A 12,025-nucleotide genomic window follows, 5' to 3' on the forward strand; every position below is an offset into this window, starting at 1 on the left:
GTTGAGAGGGCTCCTGAAAATCTGTTCTTGTACTGGGAAAAAAAAGTATGAGGCTAGGTTATCTTAATCCTCAGTCTTTTTGAAATGCAACGCTTAGCCTTAATTTTTCCGTCTGTCTGACCATTTAGGACTGTCCCCATAATTCTAAATTTCAGCCTGAACCAAAATGAAAGCCTGAAAGTCCTTAAGAACTCATTCCCTACACTATTTTTTTCCCCTAAAGCACCTAGGATAGTGCTGGGCGGGAGCTTCTAACTTTGCCAACTCTCATGGATTTGAACCAAAAGGATATATTTCACAGAACTAACTTGCAGCCACTCTGTTACCACTTCTGATCACCACAATCCCTATCCTCCATTCTATACACACACACACACACACACACACACACACACACATACTCCTCAATCAGTATTAACTCTGACCAAAAAAGTGAAGTGGGAACCACCAGGCACTCCAAACCCACACCACACAAGAAAACCATCCATTGACATTCTTTGAATTCTTTGAGCTTTCCCAGTAGCTGCCCATCATCTCCTCCCCAAGGATCACACCCTCGTGTCACGTTCCACAACCTTCACCATATACACACATACTAGGCCTTTCCCTTCCAAATAAAATATACCTCTCCTAAGTGCTATTCCCTCAGAGACATGCTCCTAGTTTTAAAGAAGATAAATTAATTGATGTTCAAATAGCTCTACCTTAAGACGTGTGATTTCCTCCGGGCCAAGCCTCCATGGCTTCTGCCTGGACTTCACAATAGTTCCAAAATAGGCCTCCCTGCTTTGGTCTGTTACTTTCCCTCCATCCTCTCGCTGCTACATGACACATGCGATGAGTACTATGAAACGTTAGAAAGAATGAGATGCACTAGCACAGAAAACGTCCTCAACACATTGGAAGTAAAAAGACCAGGTTACAGAGAAGTGTGTATAGAATGACCCTATTCTATATAGATATAAAAAATATATTAAAATATATATAAAAAATCTGTCTAGCAAATGTCCAGAACTGCACTGCCTAATATGGTGGTCACTAGCCACATATAGCTGTTTAAATTTAAATTAATTGGAATTAAATAAAATTTAAAATTTAGTTCCTAGTTGCATTAGCCACAGTTCAAGTGCTCAATAGCCACGTGTGGCTTGCAGCTGTCATATTAGACTACAGATATGGAGCATTTCCATCATCACAGAAAGTCCTATTGCACAGAGCTGGTCCGCAAGGTCAGACATCAAACAGTTAAAAGTGATTACTTCTGAGAATGAAATTGCATTGGTTAAGCATGGAGGAGGGTGGACATACTTTTTACTCTATACAATTTTAACTTTTGTAATGAGAATGAATTATTCCTATAATTTAAAAACTAGTTAAAAATTAAAATGTCCTATAAGTTATTAATATCCAGAGACCCTAGGCTCTGAGCAAGAGTTCCAGATGGAAGGTATTAGAATGACATTGTAGCTTTATTTTCCAAATAATCTCAGGTGGATCGTTTCTCTTACACCCCCCTATACACACACCAAGTCCCCCAGAAACAGGGAAGTGAGAAAACTGTGAGTGAAGCAGCATGCTATGAGCTGGAAAATGCAAAAGAGATGTAAATCACTTGCCCTGCCCTTAAAGAGTTTGGAATCCTATTAGGAGACCAGATATGTACATCAAACAATAGAGGTGAAAATAATTGAATGGCATACCAATTACACCTAATACATATTGGGAACTTACTATGTGCCAGGCACTGTTCTAAACACTTTTCAAGTAATATCTCATGTAATCATCACCACAGCCCTGTGAGGCGGGTATTCCAATTCCATTTCACAGATTGAAAAATAGCCCCAGAGAGATCATGGACCTCACCTAATGTCATATGACATATATGCAGGGGGATTGGGACTCAGTCCATTGTTCCTATGGTACTCTTGGAGAAGATGGGTATACAGTGAGGGGCAAAGACCAGACAGGTCTGGGCAGAGAGTTTATGTTGGGGACCAGAGGGAGATAACCACTATGGTTTCTTTTCTCCAGGTAAAGCAGACCATTACCGGCCAACAAAGGAAGCAAAAAACCTTACTATCTATGCCCAAGTCCAGAAATCAGGTGTAAGTTCTATGTTTTCTTTTTCTGGGGTGGACCTGCCACGTTTCCTACGGAATTCCTGGCTAATCTGCCTTGCGTGTCTGACATTCATGCTTCTGCATGGGTTCTGGAGCAGAGGAAATTAGGGAAGCAGAAGTCCAGAACAAGAGCTCTCTAGAATGACATCAAACTTCAGGGGCAGATGGAACTATTTATTATTTGACATAATGGAAAACACTGGGTAATCTTCTGGTCATCTGTTTCTTCATAGGAAAAAAATGAGGAAGCTAGAAACATGACTTATGACTCCTTCCAGCCCTGGCATTCTAGTAGGCTATGGTTCCATGTTATCAAACTCTCTACTTCTCTAGGGAAATGGGTGCTGGCTTGAGGAGAGAGGGAAAGATTTGGAAAGGCTATCGTGTGACATGTTGGTATGATCTAAGTTTAGGAGTTTGCAAAGTCCCAAAGAGACAAGGAAGGAGGATCTTGAGGATTCTGACTAAAGAGTGGTTGAAGAGATGGAAGAAGATATGTAGGCTGGAGATGAAAGAAAGCAAAACAGTGATGGAGTGATGACTGGCCTGACACAGAAGGGAGAGATGAAAAAACTAGAGTCATGATGAAGTTGAAGAGCAGATATGTTAGAAGTAAGAGGAAGGCTAAAGGGATTATGGTTAGATATGAAGATATTATAGTTTTTCAGACATAAAGGCAATTCTAGGTGATGAATCTGGCCATTCAGGGTGTAGGGGAAGGCAAATCCTGGAGTAAAGGATGTGAAGGTAAAGAAGGTAAAGCTTTGATTAGCACCCTGGAAAATTGCATCAGAGGACAATAAATGCATTTTTGATAACCAGAGACAGATCTTTGGACCAAGCTCTTATTTCTGCTGTCCCCTAGTGGCCTGGAAGGTTTATTTACACAGGCCATGACCACTGCTCAGAACCAAGCTCCGTTTAAATATATGAGAGTCCCAAGAGCAACCTCCACCTTGCATTTACGCATTTAGGTAACCAGGATCGCATTTACCATGGCACCTTCCCTAGCTACTTGATCCCATCCCTCTTTCTACTGTAAAGTATGACATATATACCAAAAAGTGCACAATGTATAAATGTCTCCTCAATGAATTACCTCATCTTGATATCCAGTAAAGCACATCTTCCCACCTTGTTTTTCTTCAAGAGATTTTGACTATTCCTGTCCCTTTGTACTTTCATATGTGTTTTAGAATCAGCTCAAATTTCACAAAAAGGAAAAAAAAATCCTATTAGGATTGCATTGAGTCTACAGATCTATTTGAGGAGAAATTACATCTTTCAGTGTTGCGTCTTCTAATACCATAAAACTACTAACCGGATGAAGAAACAGAACATTGCCATCATACCCAGAAGACCTCCTTGTGCCCCTCCCAATCATTATCCTCTCTCTTCTACCCAAAGATAGCACTATCCTGACTTCTAAAGATATAGTTTAGTTTTCTCTCTCTCTTTTTTTGTTTTTTTGGACTTTATAAAAATGGAATCCTATGGTATTTTTCCTCTCGTATCTGGCTTCTTTTGCTTAATATTACTTTTATGAGATTCATACATGTCCTTCAGCTTAGATATAATGTATTCATTTTCATTGCTTTATAGAATGTCGGTATATGAATATACTAGAGTTTATTTATCCAGTTGATATTGATGGACATTTGGGTTATTTCCAGTTTGAGGCTATTATGAAAATTGCAACTATGAATATTCATCGGTACGTCTCTTGGTAGATATGTGCACATAGTTTTGTTGAGTATATACCTAGAAATAGAATTGCTGAATCATCGAGTATGCATATCCTCCAATTGACTAGATAAGGCCAAACTGTTTTTCAAAATGGGTGTATCAATTTACTTTTCTACCAGCTACATATAAGAGTTTCAGTTGCTACACATTCTAATCAAAACTTGGTATTATCAGTCTTTTTAATTTTAGTCATTCTATTGGATGTGTCTTTTTATAGTTTTATTTTGCATTTCTCTAATTATTGAGGAAGTTGAACAATTTTTCATATGTTTATAGGCCATATTAACATTCTCTTTCTTAAAGTGTCTGTTTAATCTCTTGTCCATTTTCCTTTCAGTTTCAGGCTTTTTTTTGTGGATTAGTATAAGCTCTTTAAATATTTTTAGCTTCTTGGCAATTATATGTTAGCAAATACCTTGACCCATTCTGTGGTTTGACTTTGCAATTTCTCAGAGATACCTTTTGATAAAGAAAAGTTCTTAATTTTAGTGTAGAACAATTTAGTAATCTATTCCTTTATAGATAGCACTTTTCGTGTCCTGTTTGAAAAATTTGTCTCTACTCCAAGGTGGTGAAGATATTCTTCTATCATCTTCTGAAAGCTGCGTGGTTATCTTTCACATTTATGTCTATTCTATACTTGAAAATGATCTTTGGAGTATGACATGAGATAGGTCGTTTCATTTTTTTTGAGATGGATATCCTATTGACCATTTATTGAAAAGATTGTCCTTGCCCACCTCAGTGCCACCTTCATCATAGATCAAGGGTCCATATATGTATGAATCTATTTTGGGGTTCTCTGTTCTACTCCATTGGTCTATTTGTTTATACTTGCAAGAGTACCATACTGTGTCTAGAAATCTGTGATTACAGATTTATTATAAGTTTGATATCTGGTAAAATGAGTCTTCTACTTTTTTCTTTTTCCTCTTCAAGAATTCTTGATCATTTTGGTCCTTTTGCATTTTCATACATATTTTAGATTCACGTTGTCAAGTTCCTTCTAAAAATCGTGCTGGAATTTTAATTAGAATGGCATTGATCAATTTAAGGAGACCATACATATTTATAGTATTGAGTCTTTCAATTCACAAAATGATGTACCCTTTCCTTTATTAATATCTTCTTTAATTTCTCTAAATGATGTTTTATAGTTTTCTGCAAGAGGATTTGCACATCCGTAATTTATTGCTTGGCATTTGAGCATTTAATACTTTGGGATACTATCATCAATGTTATCTTTTAAAAAATTTTAGTTTCTGTTTATTATTGATATATAGAAATACAATTAATTTTTATATATTAACCTTATATCTGCAACATTGCTAAACTTATTTACAAATTCCAGTTATTTATCTATAGATGATTTAGATTTTCTCTGTACACAATTCTATCATCTGTAAAAATTACTGTTTTATTTCTTAATTTTCAGTTCACATAATTGCTCTTCCTTTTTCTTGCCCTATTTTACTGGCTGAGATGTCCTACACAATGTTGAATAGAAATGGTCATCGTGGCATTCTTGCATAGTTTGAAACTCAAAGGGAAAGCTGTCAATATCTTACCATTAAATGTAATTCTTGCTGAAGGTTTTTTGTAGCTACCTTTTTAACTGGTTAAGAATATTCTCTTCTAGAGGCCAACCTGGTGGCATAATGGTTGTGTGCATGCTCTGCTTTGGGGGCCTGGGGTTCACAGGTTTGGATCTCGAGCGCAGACCTACACCCTGCTCAACAAGCCACGCTGTGGCAGCATCCCACATACAAAATAGAGGGAGATTGGTGCAGATGTTAGCTCAGCAACAATCTTCCTCACCAAAAAGAAAGAAAGAAAGGATATTCCCTTCTATTCCTGCTTTGCTAAGACATTTTATCATGAGTTGATGTTGAATTTTATCAACGTTCTCTCTGCATCTGTTGATATAATCAGGATTTTTGTCTTTTTCTAAATTTATCTTTTTTATTTATCTGCTGAACTATACTGATTTGTGAAGATTAAACCAACTTTACATTCCAATGTTACACAGAAGCAATTTAGTCTGATCCTTTTTAAATATTGTTGGGTTTTATTTGCTGATATTTTGTTAAGGTTTTTTTCTGTTTATGTTTCTGAGGGAAATTGGCCTATTATTTTCCTTTCTTGTAATACCCTTGTGAGGTTTTGATATCACGATTATGCTACCCTCACAAAATGAGCTGGGGAGTATGTTAGTTTCCTAGTGCTACCATAACAAATTACTACAAATTTGATGACTTAAAACAACAAAAATGTATTCACTAACAATTCTAGAGGCCAGAAGTCCCAAATGAAAGTGCCAGCAGGGCCGTGCTCCCTCTGAAGGCTCCAGGGGAGAACTGTCTTTGCCTCTTCCAACTTCTGGTGGCTCCAGGCACTCTTTGGTATTTGCTGGCTTACAGCTACATGACTCCAATTTCTGCCTCCATCTTCACATAACTTTCCTTTCTCTGCGTCTCTGTGTTTTTTCTTTTTCGGTCTCTTCTAAGGAAACTCATCACTGGATTTAGGATCCACCCTTATTCAGCATGACCTCAGTTTGAAATCCTCACTTTAATTACATCTGCAAAGACCCTATCCCAAATAAGGTCACATTTTGAGATTCCAGGTGGACTTATCTTTTGTGGGCCACAGTTCAACTCTCTATAGGGTGCATTTCCTTATTGCTTGGGTAGGATTGATGTTATTTTTCCCCTCAAATATTTGGCAAAATTCGTGGGTGAAGCTATCTGAACCAGCGGTTTCTTTGAGGAAGCAGTCTTTTAAATTATGTTTTTATTGTCCTATCTTTCTCTCTATTAGATTAGTAAACAAACAACTTTTTTCTATTCTTTTAGTTGCTACCCTAGAAATTACAAAATGCATCCTTATGAAAGTCTAAGATTTATTCCCTTCCTGGATAACACTCTAACTTCACTTTAACTTCACCTCCTGATTTATGTGCCCTTTCTGTTATTATATTAAATTTGTATATATTTTAAATATACAAAACATAATTATAGTTGTTTTATAGATCAGTATGCATTTGGACTTAGCCACATCCTTGCCGTTTTCTTTGTTCATATTTGCAATGCCTATATGATTTCATATAAAAACTGTAATAACATGGACAATTATTCAAAAATCAACATTTCCTTTGTTCTTATTTGCAATGATTATCAATACCATTATATACTATAATAACATGGAAAATTATTTAACAAATATTTGCTATCTGCTACAGAACTCTTCTAGGTCTTATCAGGGCTACCACTTTGTATGATTCCAGGGGACACCATTCACCAAGAATATGTGAGAATAATGCCCCTGGAGTTTCTTGTCACTGACGCTCCCTGGAGTTGTGCCCTAATTGAAGGCACCAAGATATGAAAATGTACTAAATTATTACAACTATGTTTAAAATAATTCCATATGCCTAAACAAAAATCCTGTAGGGAAATCTAATAACAGGCTAACCATATTGTGTTGAAGGGATAGAACTGTGGGTGATTTCCTTTATACTTTTTTCTCCTTTCTAAAACTTCTTAATTAAATGTTAAAAGCATAAGTTATTTGCCGTTTTCCCCATGCCTCTAAGCCAGGTCATACAAAAGTCCTCCCAGACAGGAAGACAGGAAGAAGTTGCATCTGTTGATAAATCTCTTAATTAAATTGTTTCACATTCTCCTCGTACATCTCATTATTACAAGTAATTCTTCCTTAAATTCATTTTCTCCAAAATACAGTATCCACGAATTGTATGGGATCTTGAAAGTCATCTATTTGAACCACTCAATTACTGCTTGAATTATCTTCTACGACATTACTTCCAAAGTATTAGCTAGCTCCTTTTTACTAAAATATAGTCTGTGAATAAGGAGCATCGGGGCCTGGGACCTTATTAGAAATGCAGAATCTCAGGCCCCACCCCAGATCTTCTGAAATAGAACCAGCCTTCTACCAAGATTTCCAGGTAACTCAAATGCACATTAAATTGTGAGAAGCCCTGGTATACCCCAAGCACTTCCAGTAATGGGGGATTCACCGCCTCCCAAGGCAGTTTATCTCACATTTGAGCACCTTTTACTATTAGAAAGATCTTCATCATACTGAACCAAAATATTTCGCTAAAGTTCCAACCTTGGTTTAAACCTAAAGGACCTTATGGAAAAAATCTAATTCCTCTTCTACATGGCAATCCATATGAAGAGAAGGATCATGTCCCACCTGGAATCTTCTTTCCTCCCATAAACTTTTCCAACTTCTTACCTCTTCCATCAGATGACGAGATTCCAAATTCTCTCTCATTAAAACCCATGTGCTTCAGTTTCAAGTCTTGCTCTTTACCCAGGAAAAGGGGAGAGTAGCATTATTCTACACCAGTGCTCCCAGAATGCATTGAAAGGATGGCTTTCCCGGCATAGGTTATGTCATCTCTATCTTACGGGGATGTGGTCTCAGTTTACCCCTACACTGATTTTGTCCTGGTATTGTGGATTTTAATTCATTCAAAGTAACATTCAACAAACATCAACTGAAGGTTTTCGTGTGCTCAGCACTGTTTTGTGGGGAATACAAAGAAATATAGGCTGTTTCTCAAGGAATTGATAGTCTATTTGGAGAAACAACGTGTGACTATATCAGAATGTTTTAAATACAGTGAACAGATAAGTGCTATAATGTGTGAATTAGATTTTAGGTGAATTAGATTTGAGGGATGTAGGTAAAGGAGAGGTCATTATAAGTTGGGGCAACCAAAGACAAATAATATGATGGAAAGAGAATTTTAAGTTAAAAGACTTTGGTGGGACTCCTGGCCTTGATACTTCTTGCATGTGCACAGTAGGAAAGCACTAAACGTTTCCTGGCTTTAGCTTCCTCATCTGTAAAATGTGAGTAACAACAGTATTTAACATATAGAGTGGTTGTGAGACAAATGAGAAGACATATGTGGAGAACTTTGTAAATGTTAACACACATATGTGTTGTTATTATTAAGTTCAACATTTGGGCTGGAAAGAGAAGTAATGAGAAACCGTGTTAGAGTGAGGAATAGCAGGAACAACAGTGTGGGAATGGAATGAACTCTGCGTGTTGTGGGTGCTATTAATGAGACTAAAATACTATAAAGACCTCATTCCTTTCAGCTGCCCTGGTAAGAGCCATATCAATTTTGATTCACTGTGAGGAAGACCTTTAAAACATCTAGGAAGTGTCAATGATGATCTAGGCTGCCTCACAAGGTTGTGAGCTCCAAGATGTCACATGGGGGGGTCCAAGCAAAGCCAGGAACATTGAGTTCCAAGGAATTTGGGGGAGAATTTCTACCTAGGAAGGAGGTTGGAACAAGGACTCTAAGGAGCTTTCTAACTCAAAGCTTCTTGACTCTGTGCTTTTCCCTGGGGAGAGTTGGATGGTAAATAACTCTCTGCTCAGCTAATCTGCTTTCCTTGCTTCTCTGACAGTCTTTTCAAAAGAAACCTGATGCCCTGCCAGCTCAGGATCCCTGCACCACCATTTATGTTGCTGCCACAGAGCCTGTTCCAGAGGCTGTCCAGGTGAACCATCTCTCTGCGCCTTGCCTCCTCTCTGTAGAGAGGGAATAGTTGGAGGAGGGGAAAGGGTGGCATCTGGGTAGAGCTGAAATGAAACAGAGTCCTGAAATGGACAAGGCAGGCATAGCAAGCTGAAAGCAAGGAGCATCTGTAGCCTTGGTTGCAGGACTTCCGGGAAACCCATCTGGGCTGCTGATACGGAGTTATAGTTCACTCTGCTCACTACAGTTTCTCTGTTGTCCAAGGACCACATCAGAATCAGCTGGCATATTTGTTAAAAACAAAGATGCCTGGGGCCTTCCACCTACGATTCTATTCAATTAGCACATTTACGGCAAGTAGCCAGGTTATCTACATGTTAAAAAACGTCCCCCAGGTGATCCTGTTGCACATTTAAGTTTGGGAATAGCATATCGAATCCAGGACTTCTCAAGTCCAGCTGCATAATGGAATCACCAGGGGAGCTTTGTAAAAATACTCATACCTAGGCTGCATCCAGCCCTATTCAAACAGAATATTTAGGAATGGAGCTCTGCATAGGTGTGAAGCCTAGAACAGAATATGATGTGCAGCCCAGAATGAGCCTTACCTATTCTACCCCATTGCAAGATCAGCGTGGATTAAGTTTACTTGACAGAAATTTTTTCTTTTACTAAATAGACAGAAACAAATTCTGGGCTGAAATCTTGGCTCCAGTTGGGCTCTATTAAATAAAGCATTTTAGGAGACAACTGAGGAGTAAAAGGCCACAGAAGTGCCTCCATTTACCCCTCTTCTTCAAAGCTCCAACTGTATGCACCCCCAGAGATGCCTGGGAGGATGTCCTGGCTTCATCTTGAAGTCTATTCTCAGAACACTGTTCTATCCGAGGGGGAGGTAAAAACATGAATCTGACTTCAAAAGCTTTAAAAAAATAATGTAGATTTTTAATGAAGTTTTCTTGGGAAGAAAAACAGTATATTTCACATTTTACAGCACGTTTTACATGTTTTACAGCAGAACATGTTCCTGTCTCTTTCTTTCTCTGATCCTAGAATTCCATCTCTGTAAGAGGTTTTTGCTGACAATCCTTGTCTCTCCCCCTTCTTCTCTCCTGCGTGAACTGCTTCTTCCTTCTCCTTTGCATCTCACTAGCCCTTTTTAAAGCTCAGTAATTTAGAACTCTCTTGGCTTCTCCAAACTGTGCCCCCGTGCTAACAGCAAAACCAATGGTTTTCCTTACAAGGCAAGGGAAGGGAAGAGAGCAAAGAGGGAGGGGGGGCACTGAGTGGCGGTCCTCAGACCACTGGGACAGGTCTCCCTGTCTCCCTGATGGCCTGTGTATGCTTAGAAGGGAGCTGTAGCCTGTCTTGCAGGCAGGGCAGGCAGCCTGGGGACCTGAATGCTGCTTCCAGCAATGCCCGACTGTGACAGACCTTGAGCAAGTAAGTTTCTAGGCGGCATGATTTCTGAGACCTTTTCCTTTTCCTAAGCAGCCCTGTCTCCATTTGTAGCCTATGAAGCCAGCGCCAGTCCCTTCACTCACAGACTTCTTCTGTTTTGCTCCCAGGAACCAAACTCCATCACAGTCTATGCCAGCGTGACACTTCCAGAGAGCTGACACCACAGACCCAGTGAAGGGACTTTCTGAAGGAATACGGAGGAGCCAAAATAAACACTGAACTTGGCCCCAGGTCCCAAGTTCCCCATGACACTCCACACATCTGTACGCTTCTCGGATCAACTCCCTGGTGATGTTTTTTCCACATCCACCTGTGAAATGGACAAGGAAATGAGGCTTCCCAAGCACGTAGCCTGCTCTGCAGGGCACAGGCCCAGAACAGAGAGCTGTTGGATAGAGCTTTCCTCTCTGGTGTAGCAGACGAAATGGATAATGCAGGTCCCATGAGTCCAGACCTTCAGGTGTCTTGCTCCTTGCGGGGAATGGATAATAAAAGCCAAAGCAAGAAAGCCAGGACGTCTAACACCTATCTCAGGCAGCTGACCACCAGCCACAAAGTCTGGAACAGTTCACATTTTGGCTGCCTATGCTCAGTTCTGAGAACTGATCCTGATTGCATGCAGACGTGATCAAGGCTCTGTGCCTCAGTTTCTCTCTCTGGATGGGCGCTGAAGGGTGAATTCTTTATTATGTGTAAAACACTCTCAGATTATTGTATAAAAGAAGCTAATAGAGTCAGTATTTTATTTGCAAAACCCAGAAACTAAAGCGTTAATAAACTGAAAACTTTGACATCTCTGAGCTTTGAATAATGGAAGGAAAATCATCTAAGATTCTTAAAAGTATAGTTCTGTGCAAATGGCATTCAGACTGAAAGAAAAGTGGCAAGTGTTTGGTGATGCTGTTATAAAGAAACTTGTATAACTCATACCAGCGTGATTTTTCACTTCCCAAAAAGATATTTCAATCCTAGTTCTCTGTTTACTCCATTGAACAACAAACCTGGAGCCTCAGCTGAGACTCTCCAACCTGATTCTGAACCCATTTTCTATCCATGGCCTCACATGGTTAGGGTGTTTTCCAGGCCCTTCCTTATCCCTGCGTACCTCTCCTTACTCAATTTATCCTGAAGTAGAAAATTAACGTATTTCAGCCAATAGCTTAAG

At 39.1% G+C, this 12,025-nt stretch overlaps 1 protein-coding gene across 1 annotated transcript in view; it reads left to right on the forward strand.

Annotated features, from left to right (window-relative positions):
- SLAMF1 (signaling lymphocytic activation molecule family member 1) overlaps window positions 1–11,706 on the forward strand; it is a 36,845-nt gene extending 25,139 nt beyond the window's left edge. Inside the window, exons 5-7 of the mRNA XM_046683556.1 lie at window positions 2,032–2,105; window positions 9,329–9,421; window positions 10,968–11,706. Coding sequence (XP_046539512.1) covers window positions 2,032–2,105; window positions 9,329–9,421; window positions 10,968–11,018 — 218 coding nt within the window. The 3' untranslated portion in view covers window positions 11,019–11,706. The remainder of the gene's footprint in view (window positions 1–2,031; window positions 2,106–9,328; window positions 9,422–10,967) is intronic.
- Window positions 11,707–12,025: the final 319 nt, after the last annotated feature.

Source organism: Equus quagga, chromosome 13, assembly GCF_021613505.1.
Source record: "Equus quagga isolate Etosha38 chromosome 13, UCLA_HA_Equagga_1.0, whole genome shotgun sequence".
Lineage (NCBI taxonomy): Eukaryota > Metazoa > Chordata > Mammalia > Perissodactyla > Equidae > Equus > Equus quagga.